This window comes from Rattus norvegicus, chromosome 1 (genome assembly GCF_036323735.1).
Source record: "Rattus norvegicus strain BN/NHsdMcwi chromosome 1, GRCr8, whole genome shotgun sequence".
In the NCBI taxonomy this organism is placed as follows: Eukaryota; Metazoa; Chordata; class Mammalia; order Rodentia; family Muridae; genus Rattus; species Rattus norvegicus.
The window spans coordinates 248369280-248387582 of record NC_086019.1 but is presented as its reverse complement, the minus strand read 5'-3'; the positions used below and the strand labels follow the sequence as shown (position 1 = coordinate 248387582).

The 18303-nt window shown below is 38.2% G+C and overlaps 1 protein-coding gene across 1 annotated transcript in view; it reads right to left on the bottom strand.

Moving 5' to 3' along the window:
- Positions 1 to 17892, bottom strand: part of Cyp2c7l1 (cytochrome P450, family 2, subfamily c, polypeptide 7 like 1) — a gene marked incomplete at its 5' end in the record, with an annotated part of 54650 nt that extends 36758 nt beyond the window's left edge. The window contains 5 exons of the mRNA XM_039101417.2: positions 967 to 1127; positions 9708 to 9857; positions 10025 to 10187; positions 16353 to 16371; positions 17879 to 17892. Of these exons, the coding sequence (XP_038957345.2) occupies positions 967 to 1127; positions 9708 to 9857; positions 10025 to 10187; positions 16353 to 16371; positions 17879 to 17892 (507 nt within the window). The remainder of the gene's footprint in view (positions 1 to 966; positions 1128 to 9707; positions 9858 to 10024; positions 10188 to 16352; positions 16372 to 17878) is intronic.
- Between the last annotated feature and the right edge of the window lie 411 nt (positions 17893 to 18303).

The window sequence follows — 18303 nt, the reverse complement described above, 5'->3', positions numbered from 1 at the left end:
CATCTGCCAAAGAATCCTTTCCAATGGATAGATTTGAAGAAATGCACATATCTAAAATATATACAATGTCCAGCATGGGTTTATGAATGCAGACATGAATAAAAATGGTGTCTAACATAAAGAAATGTATTTCATTTCAGGCATGGAATAATGTAATGCCCTGTGAGTGTAGAAAGAATTGGGTGAAAAATTCCTGACCAATTGATCAAAGATCAGAAGTTTCCACATTATTGAGTTTAAAATATGATATGTTAATTATTGCCATTTATAGTATTCAGATGATAGCAGAAGGGAAGTGTTAAGTGACCTGATTTACAGAACAAAAGGTATATTTAACTTCCTAAAACCAGTCTCAGCAAAGAGTGAATATTCAGAAGTGCTTGGGGTTCCTAAGAGCCTTGAATGCAAATGTACATCATACCACTTACAAGATTCTCTATGACCACGAAGTCATTATGCAGAGTTCAGGAGATGCTAATTTGAGCTAGGACAACCATGTAAGGACATTTGTGGTCTACACAGCATTCAACTATTCATATTCTATTTCTACCTGTCACCTCATCACTAGGATTGTGGCTCAAAAATCAAAACATTGAAAATACTCATGCTTTCAAGGCAGATTTCATTGCCACTGATATTCTTTCTCCTTATGAGAATATTCATTCTAAACTAAGGTATTTCTGCCCAGAAATATGATGAACATTGCTTAGTAGTTTAAAGACAACAAGAATGTTGCATTGAATAATGTCCTGCGATTTATTGCGCACACTTTAAGTGTATTAAATGTTGTGTTTTATACCAACAGTTCTGTGAACATTCATGGGAAGATCAATGAATATTCTTTACATAATACATTGGTCAGAACCAAGGTGTCTTATCACATCACTTTTTGGGCAATATTGAATTAGATCTGTGCCAGTAAAGTATCATTTGTGTTCTCACAAGGTAAAAAAATATTGACATCACCTGCATCCTTGGGGAGCTCATAATCTTGACATTCTCATTCACTTTTTCCATGAACGTAAGAATTTCCTTATCTTTATAATCAAAATGATTCTGGAAAGTAATGGAGCAGATGACATTGCATGGAGCACAGTTCAGGATGAAGGAGGGGTCACAGGGTGAGCCTGAAGATTTAGAAAAAATTAGAAAAATACCATTAAAATAGACAAATAAAACACGTTGTTTCTGTTAACAGGTAAATATTCTTTAGGAGTTTTAAACCATATCTTGCCTACAATTTTCCTAATAGCTAAGCATTTATCATATATAAAATTCACATATCTCTTTGATCTTAAACCTGAGGTGATTTTTCTGGGGAGAAGCAAAATTTATAGGTTTGTAAATATTTTCCAATATCATCAAATTTCTGTGCTGATATAGTGCTTACAATTTTGCATCATATTGAGGTATATGATCTTACAGGTTTAAAACTCTTAAGGAACATCTATTATACCAATTCAACAGTTTTAACTCTCTTCTGTACTGAAAGGAAACAAAAACGTTATAATAAAATTTTCATGTATTCAGAGATTCAGAGAAGAATTTTATCTTACTGCACTGCCTATAGGCTATCTGATACTCAGAAGGAAATAGAAAAGTGTATACCTGGAAGTTCTGTATCCACAATCAATAAATCGAAAAATCAACTATTGATCCAAAAAAAGAGGAGAGGACCACACTACAGGTGGTTTCCATATGAGAAGAAAAACCATGATGAGAACTGTTCCTTGCTATACAAGAAGATGGTGCAACTCCAAGAACAGCCAGTTCTCTGTGGATTTGTTGATATGACTAAATAAAATGAAAAATTTTACCGTACATATTCTAGGAGGGGAAAAAACATGAAAGAATTGATAGAGACTTCTATATTCATTTTGTCACCTGAAAGCAATATATTTTGCTGAGTGCCATGTCTTCCATTCACAATTTTGTACCATAGGCCAAAGTTTCAGGGTGCTTAGGGCAAAGATTAAGAAATTTCACAAAGGAACTCAACAACACAAGGTGCTAGAAGATAAGACAGTCCATAGGTAGACATTTTTAGCTAATGGTACCCAAGTTATGGAAAAGAGAAGTGTCAGTATTAGGACTTTATCTCAGTTGTAGACATGATTCTGAGAGATAAACAGAAAGGATCACATATAGATACCCGAGAACCCTCAGAAAGACATTGGAAAGAATGGAGAATTGGTTTCAAAACTGCATAGTTAGGGGGATCACCAGACACACTTTCCTTACTTCTGTGACCATAAAGCATGCTAGTGGTGCACTCATATATTTGTAGGTAAGCATTTATATAAAGAAACTAAAAATAAACACAAATATTTAAGTATAACAATTCTGGAGAAGGAAGGGATAGGAAAAATTGAAATAGAATGTCCAGAAAGGTGATGGTATGTGAGCATGTTCAAAGCACATGGTACACTACAATAAGGGTCTTTATGAAACCAGCACTATATATAGTATTAGTATTGATCTTTTTTACAAGAGAACTAAATAACAAGCATGTTCAATCACACTCTACACAAAATGTCTGGGGAAAACGAGATTTATACTTTTGTAAACATTTTCAAAAATCATCATCAAATTTCTATGTAAATATAATGCTTAAAATTATGCATCACATTGATGTCAATAATCTTGCAGGTTCAAAATTCATAAGAAAATTATTTTTTTAGTTGTGTGAATACATCACAGAAGTGTTGTGTTGTGTTGTGTGTGTGTGTCTGTGTGTGTTGCGGTGTGTGTGTGTGTGTGTGTGTGTGTGTGTGTGTGTGTTTATACTTAGGGAGATCTGGAGAGCATGTCATATGTCATGGAGCTACCTTATATAGTTGCTGGGAACCCATTGCTGCTCCTCTGGAGAAACATACTCTCCTAGGTGATAAGTCATCTCTCAGGGAAGTTTCTTCTGATGTCCTTTCTATAGAAAATTTTTTTGATCAAATGATCAGTAGTCTTTATTTTCCAGGTGATCCTTAATTTAAGTCTGTAGACTTCACATAGGGATCAGTAAATTACCACTTTTCTGAATAAATTAATGAACATTTAAATAAAATAAAATCCTTACAATTGCTGTTAGTATACTGGACTTTTAAAACATAATTATATTCTACATTGTCAAGTAATGTTTTAATTTACCAAAAAGGAGTGGAAGATAAAAATTTGGGAATTTTCATGAGTGTATACATGCTACTCACAGGTTAAATTTGATTTTTCGTTCTTTTCTTTCTCTTTATTTGGAAGACTAACTTAAAAATCATTAGAAATCAAATGGCTAATCAAATTTTTCCTTCAGAAACTTGTTGAGTAGTACCATCTACTGTAGTAGAAAAAGAAAAATCTTTTTTCAGACAAACACTCACGAAGAGTTAACTTGTGTAGAAATGGCAGGCAGAAGAGTTAGTTGAAATAGATGAGATTTAATTTAAAAAATGATTTAGTTTGAAAATATTTCCACAGCTTCTCTGTGCATACATCAGAATTCTGAGTATATAAAAGAGGAAATAATTAAATTGATTATATTTCTTGATTTTTATTAATTAAAATGTCCCTAAATCTCTGGAATGAATATGACTAGATCATAAAGGATGGAGAGGGGAGATGGCTACAAAGTTTCACCAATAGTCAAGAATTACTGGCACTTCTTAGTTCTTAAGACAGAATTATTTGACTTTCTTTAAAAGTATGGCCATCTATAATATGTCAATTGTACTCCAGAAGAATGCTACACATACATGACATTTCTTAACCACTGTCAGAGAAGCTTCTGTTTATAGTAGATGATGACCAACACAGAGACAACAAGAGAACACAGAGCAAAGAATAAGAGACTTCAAAATGTTCAGTCCTAAATATAACTTATGTATTATCCTACTTCCTTGAAAGAATCAGGGACCATTGAGAAATAGGGAACAGAAAGGTGGTGGATAACCACAAGGAAAAAAATGTCTTCTGGGCACAGCAGGACAGCTGCACATATGAAGTCACAGCAAATATAATAGGATGAGCAAGACCTGTGCAAGCCAAAGTCAGAAAATATCCTAAAACGGTAGCTGGGCATGATGTGCTGTACATAGTGAAGGAATTATTTGCAATTATTAGCTTCTGGAAGAAGAAGTGTCAAATTCCTCTAAAAGTATAGCTGCCACACCTTATTAAAGATATCTCTTCTTACAGCACATGTGGGACCATCACAGAAAAGCACAATTGGATACAATGCAGATATCAACAGATTGTAGGGATATCAACTTCAACCAACACATCTAAGTCTCAACTTTTGCATTTGTAGATCAGGGAACATGCAGAAGAGGAGGCAGAAAAATTGTAAGAACAAGAATAGCATGAAATCTATTGTGAAAACTTTTGTCCTGGAAATGGCTGCAAAAATAATTAGAAAAATGACTGAATCATTAGGAGTGTTAATGTGGGATGATAAAAAGCTCAGAGGCTACCCTTAGACAGAGAGCTATATATGGCTGATGGGGTGAGGAAAATTAACCTCTGTAATGATAAGCCCATTTATTGGTTTCATAAGTTGTTAATTGCCAGTGACTGGCTTTGTCATCCACATGGTGGGTAAACTGAACCATTGGGGGTCAGTGTTTAAAGTCACTGACAAGGGTTGATCCAGATACCTACAGGGGCTGCTGCTAAAGGCAGATTAGAGAAGTTGCTCAGCAGACATATTTGCTGAAGGAAGGGAGCTTAATTCACAGGGTCTGGCACTCTATATTGCCAGTTCCCCCCCACCCCCCAAAAAACCAGCCAAACAAAAAAATAACCCTATGAACTCTTTTAAATCCTTGGGTTCAGAGAGAAAGAGGATGAAAGAGAAAGTTCATAAACACACACACACACACACACACACACACACACACACACTCATACACAAAATGGACAAATCAAAAAGCAGAGTCCAACTTCATATACACAAATATGCTTGCATATATACATACAAACATACACACATGCATACAGATGATCAGACAGACACATAAATATTCACCTATTGAATGGTTAGAAAAAAGCTCTAGCAAGCAAAGTCCAAGTATTACATACATACATACATACATACATACATACATACATACATGCGTACGTACGTACATACATACATACATACATACATACATACATACATACATACACACAACTGGTGGATGGAGGGAACAATGTTCCAAGTCCCATTTGCACAAACTCTACACACACACTTACAGCTGATGGATGTGAGAGGCAATATCCCAGCCAAACCATTCACATACACATAGTTGATGTATGAGAGATACAATGTTCTAGCCACACCCTATCTTAGTTTATTCTTTCTTCTACAGCTTATATATCCCAGCAAAATCTTTCAAGCAGTATATAATTATAATGTGATTACATGTTAGTTTTCTTCTGGTGAATGATTATGAAGAAACAGTATGTTTTCTCCTAACTTTAGGAAATATAATATTACATAGCGCAGGTAAAGATCAAATTAATCTTAAAAAATCATATGCATTCATAAACAAGCAACATCTATAGTTTAACAAAATGTAAGCAAGCAAGAGAGTTTCTCACGGTTTGTTTCTCTTACTGGAAGGCAGCAATTTGCTGCTATAAAGAAAGAAGTATTACAATACTATTTATCTTTAAAAGTAATCCTGTAAAATCATAATCACAAATCTAAACTTTTATATAAAAATCAGTCATATCTATCTTTTTTATTAGACATATTTCTTCATTTAAATTTCAAATGTTATTCCCTTTCCCGGTTTCCTGTCCATAATCACCCTCCCATTCTCTCTCCACCATAAGGATTTTTCCCCAATCAACCACCCCTTATAACCCCCCCAACATTCCGCTGAACTGGGAGTCCACCCTTGGCAGGACCAAGGGCTTCCCCTTCCACTGGTGCCACAACAAAGCTATTCTTTGCTACTTATTCAGTTAGAGCCCTGGATCAGTATACGGATGGTGGTTTAATCCCTGGAAGTGCTGGTTGGTTGGCATTGCTGTACTTAGGGTTTGAAAGCCCCTTCAGCTCTTTCAACCCTTCCTCTAATTCCCCCAAAGGGGGCACCATTCTCAGTTCAGTGGTTTGTTGCTAGCCTTCACCTCTGTAATTGAAATACTCTGGTTGTGTATCTCAGGAGAGATGTATATGCAGTCACTTTCAACATGCACTTCATAACTTCATCAATCTTATCTAGCTTTGGTGGCTGTATACATATGGGTCACATATGGGGCAGGCACTAAATGGCCGTTTTTCAGTCACTTCTGTGAACTTTGCCTTCATATCCCCTCCTATGGACATTTTTGCTACCCCTTTTAAGAAGGAGTGATAGCATCTGCATTTTGGTCATCCTTCTTCTTGAGCTTCCTGTGGTCTGTGGATTGCATTGTGGGTAATTCGAGATTTTTGGCTAATATCCACTTATCACTGAGTGCATACCATACGTGTTTTTCTGTGATTGGGTTACCTCACTCAGGATGATATTTTCTAGTTGATTCCATCTGCCTATGAACTTCATGTAGTCATTGATTTTGATTACTGAGTAATATTCCATTGTGTAGATGTACCACAATTTCTTAATACATTCCTTTGAAGGGCATCTGGGTTCTTTCCAGCTTCTGTTAGAAATAAGGCTGCTGTAAACATAGTGGAGCATGTGTCTTTGTTGTATGTTGGAGCATCTTTTGGGTACATGCCCAGCAGAAGTATAGCTGGCTCCTCGGGAAGTGCAATGTCCAATTTTCTGAGAAACCTCCAGACTGATTTCAAGAGTGGTTGAACCAGATTGCAGTCCCACCAAAAATGGAGGAGTATTCCTCTTTCTCCACAGTCTTGCCAGCATCTGCTATCACCTGAGTTTTTCATCTTAGACTGACTGGTGTGAGGGGGAATCTCAGGGTTGTTTGGATTTGGAATTCTGCTTCTGTGTGTCCCGAGTCTACCAGGCAGGTCACTTGGAGCAGAAAAATAGGTCTTACCTCTGCTCTCAGGTGTGTAGGTGCTCCTGGTTACTGTCTTTCAGCTCTCGACGAAGGCAAGAATCAGAAGGGTCCTGTCCCTGACTGCTCCTAGTTCCCTGCATCCAGCAGGCACAGCTGGCACTACGCGATTCCCTCTTGGGTGGGGAATGTGGCCAGAGAGTAGTCTCCTCTTATTTCTCAGAAGTGTCTGCACTTCTGTAGGTCCAACTCTCTCCCCTGAGGGATTGGGTGCAGGAAACTGTTTGTCCAGTTCAGTTCAGTTCTGAGCAAAGTCCAGAATGGCAGGTATCTGCAGCTGACTGTTCCTACATTCCTGTGTCCACAGGCACTATGAAGTTTCCTCTTGAACAAGCAATATTGGCAAAAGTGGGTAGAAGTGGCAGTCTGCTTTGAGGTCTCAGGATGGTCTGCACTTTGGGTGTTCAGCTCTCTTACTCACAGTCATATCTGTCTTAAATCCTCACAATGGACATCTACTCATCAACAATAGTTAATAAATCATATCGGAAAGCTTAATGTAATAAATGATATATGAAATCAGTTATCACCAGTCCATCCTCAATGAGATGTAATGACATCAGAGAATAATGACACTGTTCGTGTTCCCTGACCATAAAAGGTCCCTAGCTTAACTAAAACTGTACCTTTCTGAACTTCACACTGTTCCCTAAGATTTTTTACATCGGAGATAGTAGTAAAAATTATCTCAACCAAGCTTAACTGACTTATTTTTCCCAAAGTTTTCTAAGGGTGGTAGTCATTGTTCACATTCTAAATCTCTAAGTTCTTCTCTAAGGTGGTGTTCCAGTAGTAATGCCAAAAATAAATCAGGCACTAATATTGTGAATGCCACCAAGACTTCCCAGTGAGGGAATGGAAGTCTGCTTAAAGTTTTCATATAACTCTTTAAGAGTGCAACAAACAGAGCAGAACTCCATAACAGCATAATGTCCACAGGACACATAGGTCTCAGGGCTGTGACACAAAAAGGCCCTCCCATAGTGCTAGGGTAAACCATGGACTGAATTACATAAGTTCTAAAGTCATTTGTCATTTCTCCTGCATGGCCCTTGGCAGAGCTGTTTGGTTGTAAAATCATATATAATGTATCCAACAAACCTGATAGCATACATGAAAACTCTAGAAAAAAAGAAGCAAATACACCCAGGAGAAGTTGAATGTAGAAAATATCAAACTCAGTGCTGAAATCAACCATGTTGAAACAAGAAGAATTATACAAAGAATCACCAAAACCACGAGTTGGTTCTTTGAGAAAATCAACAAGGTAGATAAATACTTAGCCAGGCTAACCAGAGGGAACAGACAGTGTATACAAATTAACAAAATCAGAAATGGAAAGGGAGACATAACAGAAACTGAGGAAATTCAAAAAATTACCAGGTCCTACTATCAAAGACTATACTCAACAAAACTGGAAAATCTGGATGAAATGGACAATTCTATAGACAGATACCAGGTACCAAAGTTTAATCAGGGTCAGATAAACAATCCAAATAGTTCTGTAACCCCTGAGAAATCGAAGCAGTCATTAAATGTCTCCCAACAGTTTGGTTGGTGGTTTAGTCCCTGAAGCTCTGAGAGGTCTAGTTAGTGTTAGTTGATATTGTTGTTCTTCCTATCAGGTTGCAAACCACTTCAACTCCTTGAGTATTTACTCTAACTCCTCCATTGTAGTCCCTGTGCTCAGTCCAGTGGTTAGCTGCAAGCATCATCATCTGTATTAGTAAGGATATAGCAGAGCCTCTCAGGAGACTTCTCTATCAGACTCCTGTCAGCAAGCATTTCTTGGTATCAGCAGTAGTGACTGGATTTGGTGGATGAAGAATTGACTTGGAATTTTGCTGGAGATCGAATGGAATCTGTAGATTGCTTTCAGAAAAATGGCCATTTTCATTATATTAACCCTGCCAATCCATGGACATGAGATATGTTTTCATTTTCTGAGATATTCAACTTTTTTCTTTAGAGACTTGAAGTTCATGTTATACAGATGTTTCACTTCCTTGATTAGAGTAACACCAAGGTATTTTATATTATTTGTGAATATTGTAAAAGGTGTCTTTTCCCTAATTTCTTTCTCAGCCTGTTTATCCTTTGAGTAGAAGAAGATTACTGATTTGTTTGAGTTAATTTTATACGTAACTCCTTTGCTGAAGTTGTTTATCAGTTTAGCATTCCTCTCATGGAAGTTTTGGGGTCACTTAATTTGTATTATCATATCATCTGCACATAATGATACTTTGACATCTTCTTTTCCAATTTGTATCCCTTTAACCTCTTTTTATTGTCTAATTGTTCTTGCTAGGACTTCAACTAATATATTGAAAATGTAGAGTGAATGGGCAACCTTGGATAGTCCCTAATTTTAGTGGGATTTCTTCAAGTTTCCCTCCATTTAGTTTGATGTTGGAATGTATCTGTAGTTAATACAGTGTAATTTATCTGTAGTTCAAGAAAATGTAAGCAAATATCTTCTGCCACCTTTATCAGTAGCATTTATTCTTTGATGAAATGATACAAAATGGGGAAACCACATCTATTCTAATAAGACTACATAGTTCCACAACTCAGCATAAAATTACATGAAGCATATATTGTTATTTCTGATTAAAAACAATGAAATTATTTTAGATAGAACATTATCAACATAACTTAGCTGTGCATACCCTAACTAAGATGTAAATGTATAAATTTGTATTTACCCTTTGTTTTCCTCAGTTCTTCCACTAGGCGCTGTGCTTCCTCTTGAACACGGTCCTCAATGTTCCTTTTTCCCATTCCCAAATTCCGAAGGGTCATGATTGTGAATCGTCTTATCTCTTTCCATCTGTTTCCATTGCTAAAAGCAATTCCTAAAGAAATGAGAAGATACTAGAAATAGATGCTAGGAACAGATGAAATTGGAAACCATAGAGGGGTCCTACTGTGCTTAAGAAGGAAGTCCATCCCTTTCTTTCAAACTTATATCTTAATGTAAACATGGTACAACACACACACATGAATATGTACATTTACTTACCAAAACCTTTAGTAACATTTTCAATCATTGGATAGCTTCCTCTACCAGAAAACTTCTCCCCGTGATCAATCAGAGCTTTCTTTATTGCTTCATATCCATGCAATATGACAGTGGGCTGTGAGCCCAAATACAGAGTGAACACAGGGCCATAGGTTTTTGAAAACTGGAAATAGGAAAGAAAATGCAAATACTAGCAAACATATGTTATGTTAATCTACACAGTGTAAACCTCATTCACACTAACATTGTCTTTGTATTTTAATGATGCAGACATAAATCAGCAAAATCAGGCCCAATTAATGTTTGAAGTGTAAATTTTTAAGACAACACAAATGATTCTATTGATCAGTCCAGATTTGGCTTACTGCGACCACAAACACAGAGAATGAACACCGCAGAAGCAGGTGTGAACACCACAGGTATACAGTATTTCCTTAAAAACTGGTCCCTTATATGGCAGTATTCTTAACACCAGATTTAGGCTTGCATGAACCAAAAATGGATATGAATATCACTAAATATGCAGAATGATATTTTTGCATTTCTTGTGTTACTCCATGTCCATTGGTATTTAGATAATTTAGGTATTAGTTCTCTAGAGTCCAGTGTCAAGTAGATAACCTCAATAAAGGATATGTCTAAAAGTATACCTGACTTATTGAATAAAATGTTACTCACTATTGACCCCCAAACAAAACTAATGGAAAAAGCTGTTTTTTAAAAAGAAAACAAATATTCATAAATTTTCTAGTTTGAGTGGATTTTTATTTTTTATTTAAAAAATGTTTTGAGCTGGAGCTCCATTTACAACTTATAGCTCAGTTGCATTCCTGGAGGCCTGAAAGCACCAGAGATAAGCATTTGTACCCCTCCCTCACAAAGTGTGCCTTCCATGTCTCATATGCCCATCACCAATGATCTATGCCCTGTCCCCTGAGCTCTTTCTACTTTTCTGGAGACCTACATGCACCAAGGATAATTTGGTAAGAACCAGCCCCAGACTGCTTGCCTCCAGGGGCCACCAAGCAAAAGCAAACTGAACGTTATCCCCTGTGTTCCATTTTGTCCCTGTATCTTCATTCTCTGAGATTGCATGCAGTGGGGGAAACCAGGTAAAAATGCTCACTCCAAGTTCCCTGCAAACCAATACCCTCTAAATCATACAAAAGGGTCCTAAGCTGCACATGGTCTCTGTGTTCCATTGTGCAGCTCAAAACTCTGTGTGCATACCTGGAGGCCTGCCAGTAACTGTGACAGTCACTTTGGTAAAAGGCAGCTTAAGGAAGCTGTGCTAAGAGGAAAAATCATAGTTCTGAGTACCTGCAGAAAGAAACAGGAAAGAGCATATGTCAGTAGCTTGACAGCACACCTAAAAGCTCTAGAAAAAAAAGAAGCAAATGCACACAGGAGGAGTAGAAGGCAGGAAATAATTAAACTCAGAGCTGAAATCAACCAAGCAGAAAAAAAAGTACCATACAAAGAATCAACAGAACCAAAAGTTGGTTCTTTGAGAAAATCAACAAGATAGATAAACCCTTGGCCAGACTAACGAGAGGACACAGAGAGTGTGTCCAAATTAACAAAATCAGAAATGAATAGGGAGACATAACTACAGATTCAGAGGAAATTCAAAAAATCATCAGATCTTACTATAAAAACCTATATTCAACAAAACTTGAAAATCTGCAAGAAATGGACAATTTCCTAGACAGATACCAGGTACCGCAGTTAAATCAGGAACAGATAAACCAGTTAAACAACCCCATAACTCCTAAGGAAATAGAAGCAGTCATTAAAGGCCTCCCAACCAAAAAGAGCCCAGGTCCAGACGAGTTTAGTGCAGAATTCTATCAGACCTTCATAGAAGACCTCATAACAATATTATCCAAACCATTCCACAAAATTGAAACAGATGGAGCACTACCGACTTCCTTCTATGAAGCCCCAATTACTCTTATGCCTAAACCACACAAAGACCCAACAAAGAAAGAGAACTTCAGACCAATTTCCTTTATGAATATCGACGCAAAAATACTCAATAAAATTCTGGCAAACCGAATCCAGGAGCACATCAAAACAATCATCCACCATGATCAAGTAGGCTTCATCCCAGGCATGCAGGGATGGTTTAACATGGAAAACCATCAACGTGATCCATTATATAAACAAGCTGAAAGAACAAAATCACATGATCATTTCATTAGATGCTGAGAAAGCATTTGACAAACTTCAACACCCCTTCATGATAAAAGACCTGGGAAGAATAGGAATTCAAGGCCCATACCTAAACATAGTAAAAGCCATATACAGCAAACCAGTTGCTAACATTAAACTAAATGGAGAGAAACTTGAAGCAATCCCACTAAAATCAGACAAAGCTGCCCACTGTCTCCCTACTTATACAATATACTTCTTGAAGTTCTAGCCAGAGCAATCGGACAACAAAAGAAGGTCAAGGGGATAAAGATCTGAAAAGAAGAAGTCAAAATATCACTATTTGCAGATGATATGATAGTATATTTAAGTGATCCCAAAAGTTCCACCAGAGAACTACTAAAGCTGATAAACAACTTCAGCAAAGTGGCTGGGTATAAAATTAACTCAAATAAATCAGTAGCCTTCCTCTACACAAAAGAGAAACAAGCCGAGAAAGAAATTAGGGAAACGACACCCTTCATAATAGACCCAAAGAATATAAAGTACCTCGGTGTAACTTTAACCAAGCAAGTAAAAGATCTGTACAATAAGAACTTCAAGACTCTGAAGAAAGAAATTGAAGAAGACCTCAGAAGATGGAAAGATCTCCCATGCTCATTGATTGGCAGGATTAATATAGTAAAAATGGCCATTTTACCAAAAGCGATCTACAGATTCAACGCAATCCCCATCAAAATACCAATCCATTCCTTCAAAGAGTTAGACAGAACAATGTGCAAATTCATCTGGAAAAACAAAAAACCCAGGATATCTAAAACTATCCTCAACAATAAAAGGACTTCAGGGGGAATCACTATCCCTGAACTCAAGCAGAATTACAGAGCAATAGTGATAAAAAACTGCATGGTATTGGTACAGAGACAAACAGATAGACAAATGGAACAGATTTGAAGACCCAGAAATGAACCCACACACTTATGGGCTCTTGATTTTTGACAAAGGAGCCAAAACCATCAAATGGAAAAACGATAGCATTTTCAGCAAATGGTGCTGGTTCAACTGGAGGTCAATACGTAGAAGAATGCAGAGTGATCCATGCTTATCACCCTGTACAGAGCTTAAGTACAAGTGTATCAAGGACCTCCACATCAAACCAGATACACTCAAACTAATAGAAGAAAAACTAGGGAAGCATCTGGAACACATGGGCACTGGAAAAAATTTCGTGAACAAAACACCAACAGCTTATGCTCTAAGATCAAGAATCGACAAATGGGATCTAATAAAACTGCAAAGCTTCTGTAATGGAAAGGACACTGTGGTTAGACAAAACGGTAACTAACAGATTGGGAAAAGATCTTTATCAATCCTACAACTGATAGAGGCCTTATTTCCAAAATATACAAAGAACTCAAGAAGTTAGACCGCAGGGAGACAAATAACCCTATTAAAAAATTGTGTTCAAAGCTAAACAAAGAATTCACAGCTGAGGAATGCTGAATGGCTGAGAATCACCTAAAGAAGTGTTCAACATCTTTAGTCATAAGGGAAATGCAAATCAAAACAACCCTGAGATTTCACCTCACACCAGTGAGAACGGCTGAGATCAAAAACTCAGGTGATAGCAGATGGTGGCGAGAATGTGGAGAAAGAGGAATACTCTCCTCCATTGTTGGTGGGATTGCAGACTGGTAAAACCATTCTGGAAATCAGTGTGGAGGTTCCTCAGAAAATTGGACATTGAACTGCCTGAGGATCCAGCTATACCTCTCTTGGGCATATACCCAAAAGATGCCCCAACATATAAAAAAGACACGTGCTCCACTATGTTCATCGCAGCCTTATTTATAATAGCCAGAAACTGGAAAGAACCCAGATGCCCTTCAACAGAGGAATGGATACAGAAAATGTGGTACATCTACAGCATGGAATATTACTCAGCTATCAAAAACAACGACTTTATGAAATTCGTAGGCAAATGGTTGGAACTGGAAAATATCATCCTGAGTGAGGTAACCCAATCACAGAAAAACACACATGGTATGCACTCATTGATAAGTGGCTATTAGCCCAAATGCTTGAATTACCCTAGATGCCTAGAACAAATGAAACTCAAGATGAATGATCAAAATGTGAATGTTTCACTCCTTCTTTAAAAGGGGAACAAGAGGCAGAGAGCCCGTGGGCAGCACCCCACAAGCGAACTTGAGCCTCGGGACCACAGGTAAGACCAACTTTTCTGCTGCAAGAAAGCTACCTGGTGAGCTCGGGACACATGGAGGCAGAATTCCTCTAGGACCGGGCACGTCCTGTGTTTACCGGAAGTTCCACACCCTCAGATCCCGGCCTGCAGCAGCTCTCTGCTCCCAGACCCTGTGAGAGAGAGACCCAACCGCCTGGTCAGGTGGGCACTCCTGAGGCTGCAGAGCAGCAGAGACCACCAACACTGCCCATCCCTGCCCACATCCCTGGCCCAAGAGGAAACTGTATAAGGCCTCTGGGCTACCGTGGGGGAGGGCCCAGGAGCGGCAGGACCCCTGCCTGAGACACCGCCGGAACATGACGGAAGCACACCGGATAAACAGTTCTCTGCACCCAAATCCCGTGGGAGGGCGAGCTAAACCTTCAGAGAGGCAGACAAGCCTGGGAAACCAAAAGAGACTGCTCTCTGCACACACATCTCGGACACCAGAGGAAAACACCAAATGCCATCTGGAACCCTGGTGCACTGAAGCTCCCGGAAGTTGCGGTGCATATCTTCCTGGTTGCTGCAGCTGCAGAGAGCCCGTGGGCAGCACCCCACGAGCGAACTTGAGCCTCGGGACCACAGGAAAGACCAACTATTCTGCTGCAAGAAAGCTGCTTGGTGAACTCAAGACACAGGCCCACAGGAACAGCTGAAGACCTGTAGAGAGGAAAAACTACACGCCCGAAAGCAGAACACTCTGTCCCCATAACTGACTGAAAGAGAGGAAAACAGGTCTACAGCACTCCTGACACACAGGCTTATAGGACAGTCTAGCCACTGTCAGAAATAGCAGAACAAAATAACACTAGTGATAATCTGATGGCGAGAGGCAAGCGCAGGAACCCAAGCAACAGAAACCAAGACTACATGGCATCATCGGAGCCCAATTCTCCCACCAAAACAAACATGGAATATGCAAACACACCAGAAAAGCAAGATCTAGTTTCAAAATCATATTTGATCATGATGCTGGAGGACTTCAAGAAAGACATGAAGAACTCCCTTAGGGAAACACAGGAAAACATTAATAAACAAGTAGAAGCCTACAGAGAGGAATCGCAAAAATCCCTGAAAGAATTCCAGGAAAACACAATCAAACAGTTGAAGGAATTAAAAATGGAAATAGAAGCAATCAAGAAAGAACACATGGAAACAACCCTGGATATAGAAAACCAAAAGAAGAGACAAGGAGCTGTAGATACAAGCTTCACCAACAGAATACAGGAGATGGGAGAGAGAATCTCAGGAGCAGAAGATTCCATAGAAATCATTGACTCAACTGTCAAAGATAATGTAAAGTGGAAAAAGCTACTGGTCCAAAACATACAGGAAATCCAGGACTCAATGAGAAGATCAAACCTAAGGATAATAGGTATAGAAGAGAGTGAAGACTCCCAGCTCAAAGGACCAGTAAATATCTTTAACAAAATCATAGAAGAAAACTTCCCTAACCTAAAAAAAGAGATACCCATAGGCATACAAGAAGCCTACAGAACTCCAAATAGATTGGACCAGAAAAGAAACACCTCCCGTCACAAAATTGTCAAAACACCAAACGCACAAAATAAAGAAAGAATATTAAAAGCAGTAAGGTAAAAAGGTCAAGTAACATATAAAGGCAGACCTATCAGAATCACACCAGACTTCTCGCCAGAAACTATGAAGGCCAGAAGATCCTGGACTGATGTCATACAGACCCTAAGAGAACACAAATGCCAGCCCAGGTTACTGTATCCTGCAAAATTCTCAATTAACATAGATGGAGAAAACAAGATATTCCATGACAAAACCAAATTTACACAATATCTTTCTACAAATCCAGCACTACAAAGGATAATAAATGGTAAAGTCCAACATAAGGAGGCAAGCTATACCCTAGAAGAAGCAAGAAACTAATCGTCTTGGCAACAAAACAAAGAGAATGAAAGCACACAAACATAACCTCACAGCCAAATATGAATATAACGGGAAGCAATAATCACTATTCCTTAATATCTCTCAACATCAATCGCCTCAACTCCCCAATCAAAAGAAATAGATTAACAAACTGGATACGCAACGAGGACCCTGCATTCTGCTGCCTACAGGAAACACACCTCAGAGACAAAGACAGACACTACCTCAGAGTGAAAGGCTGGAAAACAACTTTCCAAACAAATGGTCAGAAGTAGAAAGCTGGAGTAGCCATTCTAATATCAAATAAAATCAATTTTCAACTAAAAGTCATCAAAAAAGATAAGGAAGGACACTTCATATTCATCAAAGGAAAAATCCACCAAGATGAACTCTCAATCCTAAATATCTATGCCCCAAATACAAGGGCACCTACATACGTAAAAGAAACCTTACTAAAGCTCAAAACACACATTGCACCTCACACAATAATAGTGGGAGATTTCAACACCCCACTCTCATCAATGGACAGATCATGGAAACAGAAATAAAACAGAGATGTCGACAGACTAAGAGAAGTCATGAGCCAAATGGACTTAACGGATATTTATAGAACATTCTATCCTAAAGGAAAAGGATATACCTTCTTCTCAGCTCCTCATGGTACTTTCTCCAAAACTGACCATATAATTGGTCAAAAAACGGGCCTCAACAGGTACAGAAAGATAGAAATAATCAGATGCGTGCTATCGGACCACCATGGCCTAAAACTGGTTTTCAATAACAATAAGGGAAGAATGCCCACATATACGTGGAAATTGAACAATGCTATACTCAATAATAACCTGGTCAAGGAAGAAATAAAGAAAGAAATTAAAAACTTTTTAGAATTTAATGAAAATGAAGGTACAACATACCCAAACTTATGGGACACAATGAAAGCTGTGCTAAGAGGAAAACTCATAGCGCTGAGTGCCTGCAGAAAGAAACAGGAAAGAGCATATGTCAGCAGCTTGACAGCACACCTAAAAGCTCCAGGACAAAAAGAAGCAAATACACCCAGGAGGAGTAGAAGGCAGGAAATAATCAAACTCAGAGCTGAAATCAACCAAGTAGAAATAAAAAGGACCATGGAAAGAATCAACAGAACCAAAAGTTGGTTCTTTGAGAAAATCAACAAGATAGATAAACCCTTAGCCAGACTAACAAGAGGACCCAGAGAGTGCGTTCAAATTAACAAAATCAGAAATGAAAAGGGAGACACAACTACAGATTCAGAGGAAATTCAAAAAATCATCAGATCTTACTATAAAAACCTATATTAATCAAAACTTGAATATCTTCAGGAAATGGACAATTTCCTAGACAGATACCAGGTATTGAAGTTAAATCAGGAACAGATAAACCAGTTAAACAACCCCATAACTCCTAAGGAAATAGCAGCAGTCATTAAAGGTCTCCCAACCAAAAAGAGCTCAGGTCCAGACGGGTTTAGTGCAGAATTCTATCGAACCTTCATAGAAGACCTCATACCAATATTATCCAAACTATTCCACAAAATTGAAACAGATGGATCACTACCGAATACCTTCTACGAAGCCACAATTACTCTTATACCTAAACCACACAAAGACACAACAAAGAAAGAGAACTTCAGACCAATTTCCCTTATGAATATCGATGCAAAAATACTCAATAAAATTCTGGCAAACCGAATTCAAGAGCACATCAAAACAATCATCCACCATGATCAAGTAGGCTTCATCCCAGGCATGCAGGGATGGTTTAATATACGGAAAACCATCAACGTGATCCATTATATAAACAAACTGAAAGATCAGAACCACATGATCCTTTCATTAGATGCTGAGAAAGCATTTGAAAAAATTCAACACCCCTTCATGATAAAAGTCCTGGAAAGAATAGGAATTCGAGGCCCATACCTAAACATAGTAAAAGCCATATACAGCAAACCAGTTGC